Source organism: Salmo salar, chromosome ssa26 (assembly GCF_905237065.1).
Source record: "Salmo salar chromosome ssa26, Ssal_v3.1, whole genome shotgun sequence".
NCBI classification, from domain to species: domain Eukaryota; kingdom Metazoa; phylum Chordata; class Actinopteri; order Salmoniformes; family Salmonidae; genus Salmo; species Salmo salar.
The window spans coordinates 52,444,075-52,469,369 of NC_059467.1; the positions used below are offsets into that span (position 1 = coordinate 52,444,075).

At 42.7% G+C, this 25,295-nt stretch overlaps 1 protein-coding gene across 5 annotated transcripts in view; it reads left to right on the forward strand.

The window, feature by feature from the left end:
* The window catches only part of abcc12 (ATP-binding cassette, sub-family C (CFTR/MRP), member 12), a 146,165-nt gene that overhangs the window by 14,520 nt on the left and 106,350 nt on the right, over window positions 1-25,295 (forward strand). For 4 of the 5 annotated variants that reach the window (XM_045708041.1, XM_045708042.1, XM_045708043.1 and 1 more), the window contains exons 5-14: window positions 1,795-1,941; window positions 6,874-7,021; window positions 7,271-7,507; window positions 11,891-12,064; window positions 14,036-14,183; window positions 18,449-18,597; window positions 21,637-21,744; window positions 22,415-22,687; window positions 24,406-24,477; window positions 24,641-24,765. In XM_045708041.1, coding sequence (XP_045563997.1) covers window positions 1,795-1,941; window positions 6,874-7,021; window positions 7,271-7,507; window positions 11,891-12,064; window positions 14,036-14,183; window positions 18,449-18,597; window positions 21,637-21,744; window positions 22,415-22,687; window positions 24,406-24,477; window positions 24,641-24,765 — 1,581 coding nt within the window. Of the gene's footprint in view, window positions 1-1,794; window positions 1,942-6,873; window positions 7,022-7,270; window positions 7,508-11,890; window positions 12,065-12,522; window positions 12,651-14,035; window positions 14,184-18,448; window positions 18,598-21,636; window positions 21,745-22,414; window positions 22,688-24,405; window positions 24,478-24,640; window positions 24,766-25,295 lie in introns of those variants that run through there. The other variant, XM_045708044.1, reaches the window with a different exon arrangement.

Sequence of the window (25,295 nt, forward strand, 5' to 3'; positions counted from 1 at the left end):
CCCTAATAACTCTACCCCCTACCCCTAATAACTCTACCCCTAACCCCTACCCCTAATAACCCTACCCCCTAACCATAATAACCCTAACCCCTAAACATAATAACTCATCCCTGGCAGAAATAACCCTAACCCATAATAACCCTATCCATAATAACCCTATCCATAATAACCCTATCCATAATAACCCTAACCCATAATAACCCTAGCCCATAATAACCCTATCCATAATAACCCTAACCCATAATAACCCTAGCCCATAATATCCTTAACCCATAATAACCCTATCCATAATAACCCTATCCATAATAACCCTAACCCATAATAACCCTATCCATAATAACCCTAACCCATAATAACCCTAAGCCATAATAACCCAAACCCATAATAACCCTATCCATAATAACCCTATCCCATAATAACCCTATCCCATAATAACCCTAACCCATAATAACCCTAAGCCATAATAACCCAAACCCATAATAACCCTATCCCATAATAACCCTATCCCATAATAACCCTAACCCATAATAACCCTATCCATAATAACCCTATCCCATAATAACCCTAACCTCTATCAGTGGATTACATTATGGATAGATGTCCAACAGAATGCTCTGTAAATCCTATGATTCCTCCAGTGCTGCAGCTGTAATGTTAGATGTATTCCTGATGTCCAACAGAATGCTCTGTAAATCCTATGATTCCCCCCCACAGTGCTGCAGCTGTAATGTTAGATGTATTCCTGATGTCCAACAGAATGCTCTGTAAATCCTATGATTCCCCCCCACAGTGCTGCAGCTGTAATGTTAGATGTATTCCTGATGTCCAACAGAATGCTCTGTAAATCCTATGATTCCTCCAGTGCTGCAGCTGTAATGTTAGATGTATTCCTGATGTCCAACAGAATGCTCTGTAAATCCTATGATTCCCCCCACAGTGCTGCAGCTGTAATGTTAGATGTATTCCTGATGTCCAACAGAATGCTCTGTAAATCCTATGATTCCTCCAGTGCTGCAGCTGTAATGTTAGATGTATTCCTGATGTCCAACAGAATGCTCTGTAAATCCTATGATTCCCCCCCCCCCTGCAGCTGTAATGTTAGATGTATTCCTGATGTCCAACAGAATGCTCTGTAAATCCTATGATCCCCCCCCTGCAGCTGTAATGTTAGATGTATTCCTGATGTCCAACAGAATGCTCTGTAAATCCTATGATTCCCCCCCTGCAGCTGTAATGTTAGATGTATTCCTGATGTCCAACAGAATGCTCTGTAAATCCTATGATTCCCCCCCCTGCAGCTGTAATGTTAGATGTATTCCTGATGTCCAACAGAATGCTCTGTAAATCCTATGATTCCCCCCCCTGCAGCTGTAATGTTAGATGTATTCCTGATGTCCAACAGAATGCTCTGTAAATCCTATGATTCCCCCCACAGTGCTGCAGCTGTAATGTTAGATGTATTCCTGATGTCCAACAGAATGCTCTGTAAATCCTATGATTTCCCCCCCCTGCAGCTGTAATGTTAGATGTATTCCTGATGTCCAACAGAATGCTCTGTAAATCCTATGATTCCCCCTCCAGTGCTGCAGCTGTAATGTTAGATGTATTCCTGATGTCCAACAGAATGCTCTGTAAATCCTATGATTCCCCCTCCAGTGCTGCAGCTGTAATGTTAGATGTATTCCTGATGTCCAACAGAATGCTCTGTAAATCCTATGATTCCCCCCCACAGTGCTGCAGCTGTAATGTTAGATGTATTGCTGATGTTCGCTGATGTTGTCTGTCTCTGTCCAGGTCCAACCCCATGGACGATGCGGGCTTCTTCTCCTTCGCCTCGTTTGCCTGGATGACTCCCATGATGTGGAGCCTGTTCAGGAACCGTCTGGACAAGAGCTCCCTGTCTCTGTCTTCTCATGATGGGGCCGACACCAATGGGAAAAGGTGGGACTCATTATGTTAACCCAAGTTAGCGCGCTAAGCTAATGCCTAGGTATAGTCCGTCAATGGGGAAACGGTGGGAGTCATTATGTTAACCCAAGTTAGCGCGCTAAGCTAATGTCTAGGTATTGTCTGTCAATGGGGAAAAGGTGGGAGTCGTTATGTTAAACCAAGTTAGCGCGCTAAGCTAATGTCTAGGTATTGTCTGTCAATGGGGAAAAGGTGGGAGTCGTTATGTTAACCCAAGTTAGCGCGCTAAGCTAATGCCTAGGTATTGTCTGTCAATGGGGAAAAGGTGGGAGTCATTATGTTAACACAAGTTAGCGCGCTAAGCTAATGTCTAGGTATTGTCCGTCAATGGGGAAAAGGTGGGAGTCATTATGTTAACCCAAGTTAGCGCGCTAAGCTAATGCCTAGGTATTGTCCGTCAATGGGGAAAAGGTGGGAGTCATTATGTTAACCCAAGTTAGCGCGCTAAGCTAATGCCTAGGTATTGTCCGTCAATGGGGAAACGGTGGGAGTCGTTATGTTAACCCAAGTTAGCGCGCTAAGCTAATGCCTAGGTATTGTCCGTCAATGGGGAAAAGGTGGGAGTCGTTATGTTAAACCAAGTTAGCGCGCTAAGCTAATGTCTAGGTATTGTCTGTCAATGGGGAAAAGGTGGGAGTCGTTATGTTAACCCAAGTTAGCGCGCTAAGCTAATGCCTAGGTATTGTCCGTCAATGGGGAAAAGGTGGGAGTCATTATGTTAACCCAAGTTAGCGCCTAAGCTAATGCCTAGGTATTGTCCGTCAATGGGGAAAAGGTGGGAGTCATTATGTTAACCCAAGTTAGCGCGCTAAGCTAATGCCTAGGTATTGTCCGTCAATGGGGAAAAGGTGGGAGTCATTATGTTAACCCAAGTTAGCGCGCTAAGCTAATGCCTAGGTATTGTCCGTCAATGGGGAAAAGGTGGGAGTCATTATGTTAACCCAAGTTAGCGCGCTAAGCTAATGCCTAGGTATTGTCCGTCAATGGGGAAAAGGTGGGAGTCATTATGTTAACACAAGTTAGCGCGCTAAGCTAATGCCTAGGTATTGTCCGTCAATGGGGAAAAGGTGGGAGTCATTATGTTAACCCAAGTTAGCGCGCTAAGCTAATGTCTAGGTATTGTCCGTCAATGGGGAAAAGGTGGGAGTCATTATGTTAAACCAAGTTAGCGCGCTAAGCTAATGTCTAGGTATTATCCGTCAATGGGGAAAAGGTGGGAGTCGTTATGTTAACCCAAGTTAGCGCGCTAAGCTAATGTCTAGGTATTGTCCGTCAATGGGGAAAAGGTGGGAGTCATTATGTTAACACAAGTTAGCGCGCTAAGCTAATGTCTAGGTATTGTCTGTCAATGGGGAAAAGGTGGGAGTCATTATGTTAACCCAAGTTAGCGCGCTAAGCTAATGCCTAGGTATTGTCTGTCAATGGGGAAAAGGTGGGAGTCATTATGTTAACCCAAGTTAGCGCGCTAAGCTAATGCCTAGGTATTGTCCGTCAATGGGGAAAAGGTGGGAGTCATTATGTTAACCCAAGTTAGCGCGCTAAGCTAATGCCTAGGTATTGTCCGTCAATGGGGAAAAGGTGGGAGTCATTATGTTAACCCAAGTTAGCGCTAAGCTAATGCCTAGGTATTGTCCGTCAATGGGGAAAAGGTGGGAGTCATTATGTTAACCCAAGTTAGCGCGCTAAGCTAATGCCTAGGTATTGTCCGTCAATGGGGAAAAGGTGGGAGTCATTATGTTAACCCAAGTTAGCGCGCTAAGCTAATGCCTAGGTATTGTCCGTCAATGGGGAAAAGGTGGGAGTCATTATGTTAACCCAAGTTAGCGCGCTAAGCTAATGCCTAGGTATTGTCCGTCAATGGGGAAAAGGTGGGAGTCGTTATGTTAACCCAAGTTAGCGCGCTAAGCTAATGCCTAGGTATTGTCCGTCAATGGGGAAAAGGTGGGAGTCGTTATGTTAACCCAAGTTAGCGCGCTAAGCTAATGCCTAGGTATTGTCCGTCAATGGGGAAAAGGTGGGAGTCGTTATGTTAACCCAAGTTAGCGCGCTAAGCTAATGCCTAGGTATTGTCTGTCAATGGGGAAAAGGTGGGAGTCGTTATGTTTTAACCCAAGTTAGCGCGCTAAGCTAATGCCTAGGTATTGTCTGTCAATGGGGAAAAGGTGGGAGTCGTTATGTTAACCCAAGTTAGCGCGCTAAGCTAATGCCTAGGTATTGTCCGTCAATGGGGAAAAGGTGGGAGTCGTTATGTTAACCCAAGTTAGCGCGCTAAGCTAATGCCTAGGTATTGTCTGTCAATGGGGAAAAGGTGGGAGTCGTTATGTTAACCCAAGTTAGCGCGCTAAGCTAATGCCTAGGTATTGTCTGTCAATGGGGAAAAGGTGGGAGTCGTTATGTTAACCCAAGTTAGCGCGCTAAGCTAATGCCTAGGTATTGTCCGTCAATGGGGAAAAGGTGGGAGTCGTTATGTTAACCCAAGTTAGCACGCTAAGCTAATGCCTAGGTATTGTCCGTCAATGGGGAAAAGGTGGGAGTCATTATGTTAACCCAAGTTAGCGCTAAGCTAATGCCTAGGTATTGTCCGTCAATGGGGAAAAGGTGGGAGTCATTATGTTAACCCAAGTTAGCGCTAAGCTAATGCCTAGGTATTGTCCGTCAATGGGGAAAAGGTGGGAGTCATTATGTTAACCCAAGTTAGCGCGCTAAGCTAATGCCTAGGTATTGTCCGTCAATGGGGAAAAGGTGGGAGTCATTATGTTAACCCAAGTTAGCGCGCTAAGCTAATGCCTAGGTATTGTCCGTCAATGGGGAAAAGGTGGGAGTCATTATGTTAACCCAAGTTAGCACGCTAAGCTAATGCCTAGGTATTGTCCGTCAATGGGGAAAAGGTGGGAGTCATTATGTTAACCCAAGTTAGCGCGCTAAGCTAATGCCTAGGTATTGTCTGTCTATGGGGAAAAGGTGGGAGTCGTTATGAATGTGGGACTCACACTAACCTTTGACGATCTTCATCAGATGACACTCATAGGACATCATGTTACACAATACATGTATGTTTTGTTCGATCAAGTTCATATTTATATCCAAAAACAGCATTTTACATTGGCGCGTGATGTTCAGAAAATGTTTTCCTCCCAAAACCTCCGGTGAATGTGCACATTAATTTACAGAAATACTCATCATAAACATTGACAAAATATATAACAATTATTTAAAGAATTATAGATATACTACTCCTTAATGCAACCGCTGTGTCAGATTTTAAAATAGCTTTTTGACGAAAGCACATTGTTCAATATTCTGAGTACAGAACTCAGCCATCAATGCAAACTATACAGCTACCCGCCAAGTCATGGCATCAATAAAACTCTAAATTAGTGTTATAAATCTTTCCTTACCTTTGCTGATCTTCGGCGGAATGGACTCCCACTTCCACAAGAAATGTTCATTTGTTCGATAAAGTCGATAATTTATGTCCAAATGCCTCCGTTTTGTTAGCGCGTCCAGAACACTATTCCAAAGGCACGATGCGGGAGCGCAATTCAATAGACGAAAAGCTCAAAAGTTCCATTACCGTTTGTAACATGTCAAACGATGTTTACAATCAATTCTTAGGGTGTTTTTAACATAAAAAGTCGATAATATTCCAACCGGACAGTAGCGTATTCATTTCAGAAGAAAAATAAAAAATGCTATCCATGCGTGAACGCGCATGAAGTAACTACATGACCTCAGACAGTCCACTGCTTGAACCGGCTGTTATTCCCTCAAAATTCACCATAGAATGACCCCACAGACACTGTAGTTTCAATAGGCAATGGTTTGGAAGACTACAAGTGTCAGATCCTCCACTTCCTGGTTGGATTTTACTCAGGTTTCTGCCTGCCATATGAGTTCTGTTATACTCACAGACATCATTCAAACAGTTTTAGAAACTTCAGAGTGTTTTCTATCCAAATCTACCAATAATATGCAAATATTTGAATCTGGGCCCGAGTATTAGGCAGTTTACTCTGGGCACGCTTTTCATCCGGCTGTGAAAATACTGCCCCCTATACCTTAACAGGTTAAAGGTGTTATCTGTAAGAGTTTAGTCAGATCTTCAGGTTTCAGACAGGGTTAGTCCACTGGGTTAGATCCACTGGGTTAGTCCACTGGGTTAGTCCACTGGGTTAGTCCACTGAGTTAGTCCACTGGGTTAATCCACTGAGTTAGTCCACTGGGTTAATCCACTGAGTTAGTCCACTGGGTTAGTCCACTGAGTTAGTCCACTGGGTTAGACCACTGGGTTAGTCCACTGGGTTAGTCCACTGAGTTAGTCCACTGGGTTAGTCCACTGAGTTAGTCCACTGGGTTAATCCACTGAGTTAGTCCACTGGGTTAATCCACTGGGTTAGTCCACTGGGTTAGTCCACTGAGTTAGGCCACTGGGTTAGTCCACTGGGTTAGTCCACTGGGTTAATCCACTGGGTTAGTCCACTGAGTTAGTCCACTGGGTTAGTCCACTGGGTTAGACCACTGGGTTAGTCCACTGAGTTAGTCCACTGGGTTAATCCACTGGGTTAGTCCACTGGGTTAGTCCACTGGGTTAGTCCACTGGGTTAGTCCACTGGGTTAGACCACTGGGTTAGTCCACTGGGTTAGTCCACTGGGTTAATCCACTGGGTTAATCCACTGGGTTAGTCCACTGGGTTAGTCATCATAAACATGTGACGTAGAGCATCACCTTTTGCCATAAATGGGGAAGTAAACTGTTAAAATGTTAATTCAAATAGATGAATAAAACATTTTTTATTTGGCCCCTTGTCACCCTGTGCTTGGCGACCGGCGTTTATTTTTGGTTGAGCTCTGTGTCTGTGAAAAAAAAAAGGGACAGCGTTTGATTGACTTTTCTTCCCTCTGTAGGTTTGAGAGGCTTTGGGAGGAGGAAGTAGCTAAAGTGGGACTAGAGAAAGCTTCTTTAGGCGGAGTCTTCATGCGTTTCCAAAGGACCAGATTACTGGTGGCCTTCCTCGTCTCCATCTTCTTCACGCTTTCTGTATTTATTGGACCGGTAAGTCCTGTGATTTAAAATAAATTCATTTCCTGCGTAGATGTTGATGATTTATTTAACACATTATTGATATTTAAAATAAAAATATAAAAAAACGTCTGTTTATTGTTGTGTGTGTGCGTGTGTGTGTGTGCGTGTGTGTGTGCGTGTGCGTGTGTGTGTGGTTGTGTGTGTGCGTGTGCGTGTACGCGTGTGTGTGTGTGTGTGTGCGTGTGCGTGTGTGCGTGCATGCGTGTGTGTGTCTTCCAGGCTGTTCTGGTGTATGAGATCCTGAACTACGCAGAAGCTCCTGGGACGTCTACGCTGGTCCACGGCGTGGGTCTGTGTGTGGCTCTGTTCGTCTCAGAGTTCTCTAAAGCCTTCTTTGCCTCTCTACTGTGGGCTGTTAACCTGAGGACAGCCATCAGGGTGAAGAGTAGCTTCTCTATAATCGCTTTCCAGAAGATCATCTCGCTGAGATCCATCAGCAACATCTCTGTGGGAGAGGTACAGTCACCTGTTTTCATTCTGTGGGTTCAGTACTGTGGGCCGGCAGCGTAGCCTAGTGGTTAGAGCGTTAGACTAGTAACCGCAAGGTTGAAGTTTGAATCCCCGAGCTGACAAGGTACAAAATCTGTCGTTCTGCCCCCTGAACAAGGCAGTTAACCCCACTGTTCCCCCGGTAGGCCGTCATTGAAAATAAGAATTTGTTCTTAACTGACTTGCCTAGTAAAATAAAAAATATACACCTTTTCACATTGCCTGTAAAAAAAACCAGCCCCGGGGGCCATGTTTATATGAGCCCCTTTCAAACAGCCTTATTTTGACCTCTTACTTTTCGGCGTTTGACTTTTTATATAACCGTTGCTTAGCCAGCAAGCAGCAAGAAACATTCAACTTTGACCCTGTTGTTGACATCAGCATCATGGGAAACCTGACGTAACAGCAGGAAGTTCTAAATTCCTCAGACAGATTTCGCTTTTATTTCTTCACGTTAACCCTCTAGAGTCAATGTCTGTTTCAGCCAGAGATTCCCCATAACAATGTCTCTGTTTCAGCCAGAGATTCCCCATAACAACGTGTCTGTTTCAGCCAGAGATTCCCCATAACAACGTCTCTGTTTCAGCCAGAGATTCCCCGTAACAATGTGTCTGTTTCAGCCAGAGATTCCCCATAACAACGTGTCTGTTTCAGCCAGAGATTCCCCATAACAACGTGTCTGTTTCAGCCAGAGATTCCCCATAACAATGTCTCTGTTTCAGCCAGAGATTCCCCATAACAGTGTGCCTGTTTCAGCCAGAGATTCCCCGTAACAATGTCTCTGTTTCAGCCAGAGATTCCCCATAACAATGTGTCTGTTTCAGCCAGAGATTCCCCATAACAACGTGTCTGTTTCAGCCAGAGATTCCCCATAACAATGTGTCTGTTTCAGCCAGAGATTCCCCATAACAATGTGTCTGTTTCAGCCAGAGATTCCCCATAACAATGTGTCTGTTTCAGCCAGAGAATCCCCATAACAATGTGTCTGTTTCAGCCAGAGATTCCCCATAACAGTGTGTCTGTTTCAGCCAGAGATTCCCCATAACAATGTGTCTGTTTCAGCCAGAGATTCCCCATAACAGTGTGTCTGTTTCAGCCAGAGATTCCCCATAACAACGTGTCTGTTTCAGCCAGAGATTCCCCATAACAATATGTCTGTTTCAGCCAGAGATTCCCCATAACAATGTGTCTGTTTCAGCCAGAGATTCCCCATAACAATGCATCTGTTTCAGCCAGAGATTCCCCATAACAGTGTGTCTGTTTCAGCCAGAGATTCCCCATAACAACGTGTCTGTTTCAGCCAGAGATTCCCCATAACAATGTGTCTGTTTCAGCCAGAGATTCCCCATAACAACGTGTCTGTTTCAGCCAGAGATTCCCCATAACAATGTGTCTGTTTCAGCCAGAGATTCCCCATAACAACGTGTCTGTTTCAGCCAGAGATTCCCCATAACAACGTGTCTGTTTCAGCCAGAGATTCCCCATAACAATGTGTCTGTTTCAGCCAGAGATTCCCCATAACGATGTGTCTGTTTCAGCCAGAGATTCCCCATAACAATGTCTCTGTTTCAGCCAGAGATTCCCCATAACAGTGTGCCTGTTTCAGCCAGAGATTCCCCGTAACAATGTCTCTGTTTCAGCCAGAGATTCCCCGTAACAATGTGTCTGTTTCAGCCAGAGATTCCCCATAACAACGTGTCTGTTTCATTCAGAGATTCCCCATAACAACGTGTCTGTTTCAGCCAGAGATTCCCCGTAACAATGTCTCTGTTTCAGCCAGAGATTCCCCATAACAATGTGTCTGTTTCAGCCAGAGATTCCCTGTAACAATGTCTCTGTTTCAGCCAGAGATTCCCCATAACAACGTGTCTGTTTCAGCCAGAGATTCCCCATAACAATGTGTCTGTTTCAGCCAGAGATTCTCCATAACAATGTGTCTGTTTCAGCCAGAGATTCCCCATAACAGTGTGTCTGTTTCAGCCAGAGATTCCCTGTAACAACGTGTCTGTTTCAGCCAGAGATTCCCCATAACAACGTGTCTGTTTCAGCCAGAGAGTTATGTTGTTTTGCATTGGATGCGTCTCAATCCACCTTTAACCGCTGATGTCTCACCTCCCCATCTGCGGTGAAAGGTGACAGAGCTAGAGAGGTGTTAGTCTGACCATGAGACACCCCATCTGCGGTGAAAGGTGACAGAGCTAGAGAGGTGTCTGTCAGACCAGGAGACAAATGGTCTTCTCACAAAACAGTCTGTAGCATCCGAACGGTTACAGGACGAACGGTTACAGGACGAAAACGGTTACAGGACGAACGGTTACAGGACGAACGGTTACAGGACGAACGGTTACAGTACGAACGGTTACAGGACGAACGGTTACAGGACGAACGGTTACAGGACGAATGGTACGGTTACAGTACGAATGGTTACAGTACGAACGGTTACAGGACGAACAGTTACAGGACGAACGGTTACAGGACGAAAGGTTACAGGACGAACGGTTACAGGACGAACGGTTACAGGACGAACGGTTACAATACGAACGGTTACAGGACGAACGGTTACAGGACGAACGGTTACAGTACGAACGGTTACAGGACGAACGGTTACAGGAAGAACGGTTACAGGACGAACGGTTACAGTACGAACGGTTACAGGACGAACGGTACGGTTACAGGACGAACGGTTACAGGACGAACGGTTACAGGACGAACGGTTACAGGACGAACGGTTACAGTACAAAGTATTCAAAATCAAATGGCAAAATGATCCTTGGTACGACCTTCTTAAAACAATTCCATATGCCTCAGTTTAACCGCCCTCCCCCCTCCTCCCACCGCTTAGACTGGGTTTAGACTGGGTTTAGACTGGGTTTAGACTAGGTTTAGACTGGGTTTAGACTGGGTTTAGACTGGGTTTAGACAGGGTTTAGACTGTAATGGGTTAGACAGGGTTTAGACTGGGTTTAGACTGGGTTTAGACTGGGTTTAGACTGGGTTTAGACAGGGTTTAGACTGTAATGGGTTAGACAGGGGTTAGACTGGGTTTAGACTGGGTTTAGACTGGTATGGGTTAGACTGGGTTTAGACAGGGTTTAGACTGGGTTTAGACAGGGGTTTAGACTGGGTTTAGACTGGGTTTAGACAGGGTTTAGACAGGGTTTAGGCTGGGTTTAGACTGGGTTTAGACAGGGTTTAGACTGGGTTTAGACTTGGTTTAGACAGGGTTTAGACAGGGTTTAGACAGGGTTTAGGCTGTAATGGGTTAGGCAGGGCTTAGACAGGGTTTAGACTGTAATGGGTTAGACAGGGCTTAGACTGTTATGTGTTAGACAGGGTTTAGACTGGTATGGGTTAGACTGGGTTTAGACAGGGTTTAGACAGGGTTTAGACTGTAATGGGTTAGACAGGGTTTAGACAGGGTTTAGACAGGGTTTAGGCTGTAATGGGTTAGACAGGGGTTAGACTGGGTTAGACAGGGTTTAGACTGTAATGGGTTAGACAGGGTTTAGACAGGGTTTAGACAGGGTTTAGACTGTAATGGGTTAGACAGGGTTTAGACTGTAATGGTGACATAGTGAAGGTTATGTTGTGGAGGGTAGCATCCTGTATATGTCCTGGTGACATAGTGTTGTGGAGGGTAGTATCCTGTATATGTCCTGGTGACATAGTGAAGGTTATGTTGTGGAGGGTAGTATCCTGTATATGTCCTGGTGACATAGTGAAGGTTATGTTGTGGAGGGTAGTATCCTGTATATACCCTATATAGCCTTCCCTGTAGCTCAGTTGGTAGAGCACGGTGTTTGCAACACCAGGGTTGTGGGTTCGATTCCCACGGGGGGCCAGCACAGAAAATAATGTATGAAATTGTATGAAATGTATGCATTCACTACTGTAAGTCGCTCTGGATAAGAGCGTCTGCTAAATGACTAAAATGTAAAATGTAAAAAATGTGTTGTGGAGGGTAGTATCCTGTATATGTCCTGGTGACATAGTGTTGTGGAGGGTAGTATCCTGTATATGTCCTGGTGACATAGTGTTGTGGAGGGTAGTATCCTGTATATGTCCTGGTGACATAGTGTTGTGGAGGGTAGTATCCTGTATATATCCTGGTGACATAGTGTTGTGGAGGGTAGTATCCTGTATATATCCTGGTGACATAGTGTTGTGGAGGGTAGTATCCTGTATATATCCTGGTGACATAGTGTTGTGGAGGGTAGTATCCTGTATATATCCTTGCCAAAAAATCCAAATGTATCTGAGCTTATCTTCTCTCTCTCTCGCCCTCTCTCCTCTCTCCCTCCCTCTCCTCTCTCCCTCCCTCTCCTCTCTCCCTCCCTCTCCTCCCTCCAGATGATCAACGTGCTAACCAGTGATGGCTACAGGATGTTTGAGGCTGTGTTGTTCGGTACCTTCCTGCTGTGTATCCCTGTGCTGCTGACCGTCTGTATCATCTACGCCTGCTACACCCTGGGATACACTGCCCTCATAGGAGTCTCTGTCTACCTCATCTTCATCCCCGTACAGGTACTAACCCTCATAGGAGTCCCTGTCTACCTCATCTTCATCCCCGTACAGGTACTAACCCTCATAGGAGTCCCTGTCTACCTCATCTTCATCCCCGTACAGGTACTAACCCTCATAGGAGTCCCTGTCTACCTCATCTTCATCCCCATACAGGTACTAACCCTCTCTGTCTACCTCATCTTCATCCCCATACAGGTACTAACCCTCATAGGAGTCTCTGTCTACCTCATCTTCATCCCCATACAGGTACTAACCCTCTCTGTCTACCTCATCTTCATCCCCATACAGGTACTAACCCTCATAGGAGTCTGTGTTTACCTCATCTTCATCCCCGTACAGGTACTAACCCTCATAGGAGTCCCTGTCTACCTCATCTTCATCCCCGTACAGGTACTAACCCTCATAGGAGTACCTGTCTAACCTCATCTTCATCCCCATACAGGTACTAACCCTCTCTGTCTACCTCATCTTCATCCCCATACAGGTACTAACCCTCATAGGAGTGCCTGTCTACCTCATCTTCATCCCCATACAGGTACTAACCCTCATAGGAGTCTCTGTCTACCTCATCTTCATCCCCGTACAGGTACTAACCCTCATAGGAGTATCTGTTTTACCTCATCTTCATCCCCATACAGGTACTAACCCTCATAGGAGTCTCTGTCTACCTCATCTTCATCCCCATACAGGTACTAACCCTCATAGGTGTCCCTGTCTACCTCATCTTCATCTAGTATGTTGTTGTGTCGTCTGTAGTTTACCATGGCCAGACTGACCAGTATGTTGTTGTGTCGTCTGTAGTTTACCATAGCCAGACTGACCAGTATGTTGTTGTGTCGTCTGTAGTTTACCATAGCCAGACTGACCAGTATGTTGTTGTGTCGTCTGTAGTTTACCATAGCCAGACTGACCAGTATGTTGTTGTGTCGTCTGTAGTTTACCATAGCCAGACTGACCAGTATGTTGTTGTGTCGTCTGTAGTTTACCATAGCCAGACTGACCAGTATGTTGTTGTGTCGTCTGTAGTTTACCATGGCCAGACTGACCAGTATGTTGTTGTGTCGTCTGTAGTTTACCATGGCCAGACTGACCAGTATGTTGTTGTGTCGTCTGTAGTTTACCATAGCCAGACTGACCAGTATGTTGTTGTGTCGTCTGTAGTTTACCATAGCCAGACTGACCAGTATGTTGTTGTGTCGTCTGTAGTTTACCATGGCCAGACTGACCAGTATGTTGTTGTGTCGTCTGTAGTTTACCATAGCCAGACTGACCAGTATGTTGTTGTGTCGTCTGTAGTTTACCATAGCCAGACTGACCAGTATGTTGTTGTGTCGTCTGTAGTTTACCATGGCCAGACTGACCAGTATGTTGTTGTGTCGTCTGTAGTTTACCATAGCCAGACTGACCAGTATGTTGTTGTGTCGTCTGTAGTTTACCATAGCCAGACTGACCAGTATGTTGTTGTGTCGTCTGTAGTTTACCATGGCCAGACTGACCAGTATGTTGTTGTGTCGTCTGTAGTTTACCATAGCCAGACTGACCAGTATGTTGTTGTGTCGTCTGTAGTTTACCATGGCCAGACTGACCAGTATGTTGTTGTGTCGTCTGTAGTTTACCATAGCCAGACTGACCAGTATGTTGTTGTGTCGTCTGTAGTTTACCATAGCCAGACTGACCAGTATGTTGTTGTGTCGTCTGTAGTTTACCATAGCCAGACTGACCAGTATGTTGTTGTGTCGTCTGTAGTTTACCATAGCCAGACTGACCAGTATGTTGTTGTGTCGTCTGTAGTTTACCATAGCCAGACTGACCAGTATGTTGTTGTGTCGTCTGTAGTTTACCATGGCCAGACTGACCAGTATGTTGTTGTGTCGTCTGTAGTTTACCATAGCCAGACTGACCAGTATGTTGTTGTGTCGTCTGTAGTTTACCATGGCCAGACTGACCAGTATGTTGTTGTGTCGTCTGTAGTTTACCATAGCCAGACTGATCCAAAGGTTCCGGAGGAAAGCGGTGAGGGTCACAGACACTCGTGTCCGCACCATGAACGAGGTTCTCACCTGCATCAAACTCATCAAGATGTACGCCTGGGAAACGTCTTTCGAGAAGAAGATCACCGGTAAGGAAGAGTAGGGTCACCAGGATGTAAACAAGCTATCTAAAGAGGATACTGAAGGTGATATTAGCCAAAAACCATTACAACATATATTCATTGTTTTTGCCAAAATTGTTCAAGCTCATTACATTTGGTTGGGAATCATTGACGGAGAGCAATAATCAAACCTTGACTTTCAAGTGAGTGTACTTCAGGCCAAAGACACACAAGAATGGCTTTCCAAAAGGTGTTGAGTGCTGTTGACTGGTTCTAGTCTCAGTCAAGTGAAGTACACTCACTTGAAAGTCAGACGAGGTTTGATTATTGCTGTCCATCAATCATTCCCAACCAAATGTAATGCGCTTGAACGATTTTGACAAAAACAATGGATATATGTCACCCTAAGAGCTGTGCAAAGTTGGTGGAATCTTATTTCAAATTATTCACAGCTTTTAATGGCTGCCAAAGGTGCTTCCACTCAGTTGGGTAAAGACAATTTTATTTCCATTTTAAAATGTGGAGTAGGGATTTTTAGATGTAATTTAAAGGCAGAAAATTTTGAAAAAAGTTCAAGGGTGTGTAGACTTTCTATAGTCACTGTACATACTAGTATATTATTAGAGTTCTGTAGTCACTGTCTATACTAGTATATTATTAGAGTTCTGTAGTCACTGTACATACTAGTATATTATTAGAGTTCTGTAGTCACTGTCTATACTAGTATATTATTAGAGTTCTGTAGTCACTGTACATACTAGTATATTATTAGAGTTCTGTAGTCACTGTACATACTAGTATATTATTAGAGTTCTGTAGTCACTGTACATACTAGTATATTATTAGAGTTCTGTAGTCACTGTCTATACTAGTATATTATTAGAGTTCTGTAGTCACTGTACATACTAGTATATTATTAGAGTTCTATAGTCACTGTACATACTAGTATATTATTAGAGTTCTGTAGTCACTGTCTATACTAGTATATTATTAGAGTTCTGTAGTCACTGTACATACTAGTATATTATTAGAGTTCTATAGTCACTGTACATACTAGTATATTATTAGAGTTCTATAGTCACTGTACATACTAGTATATTATTAGAGTTCTGTAGTCACTGTACATACTAGTATATTATTAGAGTTCTATAGTCACTGTACATACTAGTATATTATTAGAGTTCTGTAGTCACTGTACATACTAGTATATTATTAGAGTTCTGTAGTCACTGTACATACTAGTATATTATTAGAGTTCTGTAGTCACTGTACATACTAGTATATTATTAGAGTTCTATAGTCACTGTACATACTAGTATATTATTAGAGTTCTGTAGTCACTGTCTATACTAGTATATTATTAGTATATTATTAGAGTTCTGTAGTCACTGTACATACTAGTATATTATTAAAGTTCTGTAGTCACTGTACATACTAGTATATTATTAGAGTTCTGTAGTCACTGTACATACTAGTATATTATTAGAGTTCTGTAGTCACTGTACATACTAGTATATTATTAGAGTTCTGTAGTCACTGTACATACTAGTATATTATTATAGTTATATAGTCACTGTCTATACTAGTATATTATTAGAGTTCTGTAGTCACTGTACATACTAGTATATTATTAGAGTTCTATAGTCACTGTACATACTAGTATATTATTAGAGTTCTGTAGTCACTGTCTATACTAGTATATTATTAGAGTTCTGTAGTCACTGTACATACTAGTATATTATTAGAGTTCTGTAGTCACTGTACATACTAGTATATTATTAGAGTTATATAGTCACTGTCTATACTAGTATATTATTAGAGTTCTGTAGTCACTGTACATACTAGTATATTATTAGAGGTCTGTAGTCACTGTACATACTAGTATATTATTAGAGTTCTGTAGTCACTGTACATACTAGTATATTATTAGAGTTCTGTAGTCACTGTACATACTAGTATATTATTAGAGTTCTATAGTCACTGTACATACTAGTATATTATTAGAGTTCTGTAGTCACTGTCTATACTAGTATATTATTAGAGTTCTGTAGTCACTGTACATACTAGTATATTATTAGAGTTCTGTAGTCACTGTCTATACTAGTATATTATTAGTATATTATTAGAGTTCTGTAGTCACTGTACATACTAGTATATTATTAGAGTTCTGTAGTCACTGTACATACTAGTATATTATTAGAGTTCTGTAGTCACTGTACATACTAGTATATTATTAGAGTTCTGTAGTCACTGTACATACTAGTATATTATTAGAGTTCTGTAGTCACATTACATACTAGTATATTATTAGAGTTATATAGTCACTGTCTATACTAGTATATTATTAGAGTTCTGTAGTCACTGTACATACTAGTATATTATTAGAGTTCTATAGTCACTGTACATACTAGTATATTATTAGAGTTCTGTAGTCACTGTCTATACTAGTATATTATTAGAGTTCTGTAGTCACTGTACATACTAGTATATTATTAGAGTTCTATAGTCACTGTACATACTAGTATATTATTAGAGTTCTATAGTCACTGTACATACTAGTATATTATTAGAGTTCTGTAGTCACTGTACATACTAGTATATTATTAGAGTTCTATAGTCACTGTACATACTAGTATATTATTAGAGTTCTGTAGTCACTGTACATACTAGTATATTATTAGAGTTCTGTAGTCACTGTACATACTAGTATATTATTAGAGTTCTATAGTCACTGTACATACTAGTATATTATTAGAGTTCTGTAGTCACTGTATATACTAGTATATTATTAGAGTTCTGTAGTCACTGTATATACTAGTATATTATTAGAGTTCTGTAGTCACTGTACATACTAGTATATTATTAGAGTTCTGTAGTCACTGTACATACTAGTATATTATTAGAGTTCTGTAGTCACTGTACATACTAGTATATTATTAGAGTTCTATAGTCACTGTACATACTAGTATATTATTAGAGTTCTGTAGTCACTGTACATACTAGTATATTATTAGAGTTCTGTAGTTACTGTACATACTAGTATATTATTAGAGTTCTGTAGTCACTGTACATACTAGTATATTATTAGAGTTCTGTAGTCACTGTACATACTAGTATATTATTAGTATATTATTAGAGTTCTGTAGTCACTGTCTATACTAGTATATTATTAGTATATTATTAGAGTTCTGTAGTCACTGTACATACTAGTATATTATTAGAGTTCTGTAGTCACTGTCTATACTAGTATATTATTAGAGTTCTATAGTCACTGTACATACTAGTATATTATTAGAGTTCTGTAGTCACTGTACATACTAGTATATTATTAGAGTTCTGTAGTCACTGTACATACTAGTATATTATTAGTATATTATTAGAGTTATATAGTCACTGTACATACTAGTATATTATTAGTATATTATTAGAGTTCTATAGTCACTGTACATACTAGTATATTATTAGAGTTATATAGTCACTGTATATACTACTATATTATTAGTATATTATTAGAGTTCTATAGTCATTGTACATACTAGCATATTATTAGTATATTATTAGAGTTCTATAGTCACTGTACATACTAGTATATTATTAGAGTTCTATAGTCACTGTATATACTAGTATATTATTAGTATATTATTAGAGTTCTGTAGTCACTGTACATACTAGTATATTATTAGAGTTCTATAGTCACTGTATATACTAGTATATTATTAGTATATTATTAGAGTTTTGTAGTCACTGTATATACTAGTATATTATTAGAGTTCTGTAGTCACTGTACATACTAGTATATCATTAGAGTTCTGTAGTCACTGTACATACTAGTATATTATTAGAGTTCTATAGTCACTGTACATACTAGTATATTATTAGAGTTCTGTAGTCACTGTATATACTAGTATATTATTAGAGTTCTATAGTCACTGTACATACTAGTATATTATTAGTATATTATTAGAGTTCTGTAGTCACTGTATATACTAGTATATTATTAGTATATTATTAGAGTTTTGTAGTCACTGTACATACTAGTATATTATTAGTATATTATTAGAGTTATGTAGTCACTGTACATACTAGTATATTATTAGTATATTATTAGAGTTCTGTAGTCACTGTACATACTAGTATATTATTAGAGTTCTGTAGTCACTGTACATACTAGTATATTATTAGTACATTATTAGAGTACAGATACAGTGTGTTTGGATATAGTGCCATATAAAGGGAATAGGGATCCATTTGGGATACATCCCATCTCTGCCGTCGTGTGCTTCCCCAATCAGACATCAGGAAGAAGGAGAAGCAGCTTCTGGAGTTGGCTGGCTACACCCAGAGTATCAACTCCTCCATCACAACCATCATCCCCACCCTGGCAACCATCCTCACCTTCGTAGTCCACACCCTGCTGGGCCTGCCCCTCGGCTCCGCCGAAGTAAGTAATATTCCTAATACCTATTCCTAATACCTAGTCTTAATACCTAGTCCTAATACCTAGTCCTAATACCTAGTCTAAATACCCAGTCCCAATACCTATTACTAATACCTAGTCCTAATACCCAGTCCTAATACCTATTCCTAATACCTATTCCTAATACCTAGTCCTAATACCTATTCCTAATACCTATTCCTAATACCTAGTCCTGTTACCTAGTCTTAATACCTATTCCTAATACCTATTCCTAATACCTATTCCTAATACCTAGTCCTAATACCTAGTCCTAATACCTATTCCTAATACCTAGTCCTAATACCTAGTCTTAATACCTATTCCTAATACCTAGTCCTAATACCTAGTCCTAATACCTAGTCCTAATACCTAGTCCTAATACCTATTCCTAATACATAGTCCTAATACCTATTCCTAATACCTAGTCCTAATACCTATTCCTAATACCTATTCCTAATACCTAGACCTAATACCTAGTCCTAATACCTATTCCTAATACCTATTCCTAATACCTATTCCTAATACCTAGTCCTAATACCCAGTCCTATTACCTATTCCTAATACCTAGTCCTAATACCTATTCTTAATACCTATTCCTAATACCTAGTCCTAACAACTATTCCTAATACCGAGTCTAGTCATACTGAGTAGTATCTCTATAGTCTTTAGCTCAGAGGGCTAACATAGACAGCTATGAACACAGTAGTACCTAATGAAAGGCCTTTAGCTCAGAGGGCTAACCATCTTGTGGTGTGTACTGTACCGTAAAGTAATGTCTCTTACTGTGTTTTTACCAGGCTGTTACCATCCTCTCCATCTTGTTTTTACCAGGCTGTTACCATAATCGGCCATCTTGTTTTTACCAGGCTGTTACCATCCTCTCCATCTTGTTTTTACCAGGCTGTTACCATCCTCTCCATCTTGTTTTTACCAGGCTGTTACCATCCTCTCCATCTTGTTTTTACCAGGCTGTTACCATCCTCTCCATCTTGTTTTTACCAGGCTGTTACCATCCTCTCCATCTTGTTTTTACCAGGCTGTTACCATCCTCGCCATCTTGTTTTTACCAGGCTGTTACCATCCTCTCCATCTTGTTTTTACCAGGCTGTTACCATCCTCTCCATCTTGTTTTTACCAGGCTGTTACCATAATCAGCCATCTTGGTTTTTACCAGGCTGTTACCATCCTCTCCATCTTGTTTTTACCAGGCTGTTACCATCCTCTCCATCTTGTTTTTACCAGGCTGTTACCATCCTCTCCATCTTGTTTTTACCAGGCTGTTACCATCCTCTCCATCTTGTTTTTACCAGGCTGTTACCATCCTCTCCATCTTGTTTTTACCAGGCTGTTACCATCCTCGCCATCTTGTTTTTACCAGGCTGTTACCATCATCGCCATCTTGTTTTTACCAGGCTGTTACCATCCTCTCCATCTTGTTTTTACCAGGCTGTCACCATCCTCTCCATCTTGTTTTTACCAGGCTGTTACCATCCTCGCCATCTTGTTTTTACCAGGCTGTTACCATCCTCGCCATCTTGTTTTTACCAGGCTGTTACCATCCTCTCCATCTTGCTTTTACCAGGCTGTTACCATCCTCTCCATCTTCTTTTTACCAGGCTGTTACCATAATCGGCCATCTTGTTTTTACCAGGCTGTTACCATCCTCTCCATCTTGTTTTTTCCAGGCTGTTACCATCCTCGCCATCTTGTTTTTACCAGGCTGTTACCATCCTCTCCATCTTGTTTTTACCAGGCTGTTACCATCCTCGCCATCTTGTTTTTACCAGGCTGTTACCATCCTCTCCATCTTGTTTTTACCAGGCTGTTACCATAATCGGCCATCTTGTTTTTACCAGGCTGTTACCATCCTCTCCATCTTGTTTTTACCAGGCTGTTACCATCCTCTCCATCTTGTTTTTACCAGGCTGTTACCATCCTCTATAGTCTCCATCTTGTTTTTACCAGGCTGTTACCATAATCGGCCATCTTGTTTTTACCAGGCTGTTACCATCCTCTCCATCTTGTTTTTTCCAGGCTGTTACCATCCTCGCCATCTTGTTTTTACCAGGCTGTTACCATCCTCTCCATCTTGTTTTTACCAGGCTGTTACCATCCTCTCCATCTTGTTTTTACCAGGCTGTTACCATCCTCTCCATCTTGTTTTTACCAGGCTGTTACCATCCTCGCCATCTTGTTTTTACCAGGCTGTTACCATCCTCGCCATCTTGTTTTTACCAGGCTGTTACCATCCTCGCCATCTTGTTTTTACCAGGCTGTTACCATCCTCTCCATCTTGCTTTTACCAGGCTGTTACCATCCTCTCCATCTTCTTTTTACCAGGCTGTTACCATAATCGGCCATCTTGTTTTTACCAGGCTGTTACCATCCTCTCCATCTTGTTTTTTCCAGGCTGTTACCATCCTCGCCATCTTGTTTTTACCAGGCTGTTACCATCCTCTCCATCTTGTTTTTACCAGGCTGTTACCATCCTCGCCATCTTGTTTTTACCAGGCTGTTACCATCCTCTCCATCTTGTTTTTACCAGGCTGTTACCATAATCGGCCATCTTGTTTTTACCAGGCTGTTACCATCCTCTCCATCTTGTTTTTACCAGGCTGTTACCATCCTCTCCATCTTGTTTTTACCAGGCTGTTACCATCCTCTCCATCTTGTTTTTACCAGGCTGTTACCATAATCGGCCATCTTGTTTTTACCAGGCTGTTACCATCCTCTCCATCTTGTTTTTTCCAGGCTGTTACCATCCTCGCCATCTTGTTTTTACCAGGCTGTTACCATCCTCTCCATCTTGTTTTTACCAGGCTGTTACCATCCTCTCCATCTTGTTTTTACCAGGCTGTTACCATCCTCTCCATCTTGTTTTTACCAGGCTGTTACCATCCTCGCCATCTTGTTTTTACCAGGCTGTTACCATCCTCGCCATCTTGTTTTTACCAGGCTGTTACCATAATCGGCCATCTTGTTTTTACCAGGCTGTTACCATCCTCTCCATCTTGTTTTTACCAGGCTTTTACCATCATCGCCATCTTTAACTCCATGCGGTTCTCCCTGGGTTTGCTGCCGTTCTCTGTCAAAGCCATAGCTGAGGGACAAGTATCGCTAGCCCGTCTAAAAGTGAGACTCCTCTCCTCTCCTTTAAAACACTGTCAATCATCAACTTCATCCACTTCCTGTATATCATGAAGCTCATGTGTCGTAGCATTTCTGTTATCAGTCTCTTTGTGACATGAAGATACGCTCTGTGTGTTTTACTGCGTTTGGGTTTGTATACTTTGTATGTGTGGAAATGTTCATGTTTACATTTGTGATTATTTGTGTGTGTGTGTGTGTGTGTGTGTGTGTGTGTGTGTGTGTGTGTGTGTGTGTGTGTGTGTGTGTGTGTGTGTGTGTGTGTGTGCCTGGGTGTGCCTGGGTGTGTGTGTGTGTGTGTGTGTGTGTGTGTGTGTGTGTGTGTGTGTGTGTGTGGCCTGCGTGTGTGTGGGGGGGTTGGGGGTGGGGTGTGTATGTGTGTGTGTGTTTTTGGTGTGTATGTGGGAGTGTGTGTGTGTGTGTGCCTGCGTGTGTGTGTGTGTGTGTGTGGGGGGTTGTGTGTGTGTGTGTGTGTGTGTGTGTGTGTGTGTGTGTGTGTGTGTGTGTGTGTGTGTGTGTGTGTGTGTGTGTGTGTGGGGGGGGTTGTGTATGTATGTGTGTGTGTGTGTGTGTATGTGTGTGTGTGTGTGTGTGTGTGTGTGTGTGTGTGTGTGTGTGTGTGTGTGTGTGTGTGTGTGTGTGTGTGTGTGTTTAGAAACTGCTGATGACTCAGAACCCAGAGTCGTACCTGGTCCAGAGACATGGGTCCACCTCGGCCCTGGTCATGGAGAAGGCAACATTCACCTGGACCAGGCCTGAAGGACAGACAACCACTACGCTACCAGACACTACAGCCTCTCTGAAGAGACGGAAGGTGGAACCACCGGGCCAGAACGGGACTCACACACCGGGCCAGAACGGGACTCACACACCGGGCCAGAACGAGGCCAAGCCCACCCTGAGAAACATCTCCTTTAACCTGCCTAAGGTAGGTGCTGGTAGGGATTGGGTTAGATAGGGCCTGGGATAGATAGGGCTGTTGATTGGGTTAGATAGGGCTGTTGATTGGGTTAGATTGGGCTGTTGATTGGGTTAGATAGGGCTGTTGATTGGGATAGATAGGGACTGGGTTAGATAGGGACTGGGATAGATAGGGCTGTTGATTGGGTTAGATAGGGCTGTTGATTGGGTTAGATAGGGCTGTTGATTGGGTTAGATAGGACTGTTGATTGGGTTAGATAGGGCTGTTGATTGGGTTAGATAGGGCTTTGATTGGGTTAGATAGGGCTGTTGATTGGGTTAGATAGGGCTTTTGATTGGGTTAGATAGGGCTGGCTGTTGATTGGGTTAGATAGGGCTCAGAGTTAGATTGGATTAGCAGGGGTCAGAGTTAGATGGGATTAGCAGGGGTCAGAGTTAGATGGGGTAAGCAGGGGTCAGAGTTAGGTGGGATTAGCAGGGGTCAGAGTTAGATGGGATTAGCAGGGGTCAGAGTTAGATGGGATTAGCAGGGGTCAGAGTTAGATGGGATTAGCAGAGGTCAGAGTTAGATGGGATTAGCAGGGGTCAGAGTTAGATGGGATTAGCAGGGGTCAGAGTTAGATGGGTTAAACAGGGGTCAGAGTTAGATGGGATTAGCAGAGGTCAGAGTTAGATGGGATTAGCAGGGGTCAGAGTTAGATGGGATTAGCAGGGATCAGAGTTAGATGGGGGTAAGCAGGGGTCAGAGTTGGATGGGATTAGCAGGGGTCAGAGTTCGGTGGGATTAGCAGGGATCAGAGTTAGATGGGATTAGCAGGGGTCAGGGTTAGATGGGATTAGCAGGGGTCAGAGTTGGATGGGATTAGCAGGGGTCAGAGTTCGGTGGGATTAGCAGGGGTCAGAGTTAGATGGGATTAGCAGGGATCAGAGTTAGATGGGATTAGCAGGGGTCAGAGTTAGATGGGATTAGCAGGGGTCAGAGTTAGATTGGGGTAAGCAGGGGTAAGAGTTAGATGGGGTAAACAGGGGTCAGAGTTAGATGGGGTAAGCAGGGGTCAGAGTTAGATGGGTTAAGCAGGGGTCAGAGTTAGATGGGATTAGCAGGGGTCAGAGTTAGATGGGGGTAAGCAGGGGTCAGAGTTAGATGGGATTAACAGGGGTCAGAGTTAGGTGGGATTAGCAGGGGTCAGAGATAGATGGGTTAAACAGGGGTCAGAGTTAGGTGGGATTAGCAGGGGTCAGAGTTAGGTGGGATTAGCAGGGGTCAGAGTTAGATGGGATTAGCAGGGGTCAGAGTTAGGTGGGATTAGCAGGGGTCAGAGTTAGGTGGGATTAGCAGGGGTCAGAGTTAGATGGGATTAGCAGGGATCAGAGTTAGGTGGGATTAGCAGGGGTCAGAGTTAGATGGGATTAGCAGGGGTCAGAGTTAGATGGGATTAGCAGGGGTCAGAGTTAGGTGGGATTAGCAGGGGTCAGAGTTAGATGGGGGTAAGCAGGGGTCAGAGTTAGATGGGATTAACAGGGGTCAGAGTTAGGTGGGATTAGCAGGGGTCAGAGATAGATGGGTTAAACAGGGGTCAGAGTTAGGTGGGATTAGCAGGGGTCAGAGTTAGGTGGGATTAGCAGGGGTCAGAGTTAGGTGGGATTAGCAGGGGTCAGAGTTCGGTGGGATTAGCAGGGATCAGAGTCATGTGATTGATTTCTGATGACTGTTTGACTTTTTAGGGAAACCTGCTTGGTATCTGTGGCAATGTGGGAAGCGGGAAGACATCGCTGATATCGAGCATCTTAGAACAGGTTTGCTTTGAAAGTGTTTGTTACCTTTTATCAGTTAAATGTTCAAATATACAAACAATACATACGACATAGAATAAATGAATCACTATGACTGAAAAGTGGCTGACATCGTAAAGCGAATTGTCTCATCTGAAGATTCTTCCAAAAATGTTCCCCATCCCAGATGCACCTGCAGCATGGTTCAGTCACAGCAGACGGAGCGTTTGCCTACGTTTCCCAGCAGGCCTGGATCTTCCACGGTACAGTCCAAGATAATATCTTGATGGGGGAACCCTTCAACCAGACCAGGTAATGTTACTATGGTCTGTTCTCCTTTACTTTACCTGGCCAGGTAATGTTACTATAGTCTGTTCTCCTTTACTTTACCTGCCAGGTAATGTTACTATGGTCTGTTCTCCTTTACTTTACCTGGCCAGGTAATGTTACTATGGTCTGTTCTCCTTTACTTTACCTGGCCAGGTAATGTTACTATGGTCTGTTCTCCTTTACTTTACCTGGCCAGGTAATGTTACTATAGTCTGTTCACCTTTACTTTACCTGGCCAGGTAATGTTACTATAGTCTGTTCACCTTTACTTTACCTGCCAGGTAATGTTACTATAGTCTGTTCACCTTTACTTTACCTGCCAGGTAATGTTACTATAGTCTATTCTCCTTTACTTTACCTGCCAGGTAATGTTACTATGGTCTGTTCACCTTTACTTTACCTGCCAGGTAATGTTACTATGGTCTGTTCTCCTTTACTTTACCTGCCAGGTAATGTTACTATAGTCTGTTCTCCTTTACTTTACCTGCCAGGTAATGTTACTATGGTCTGTT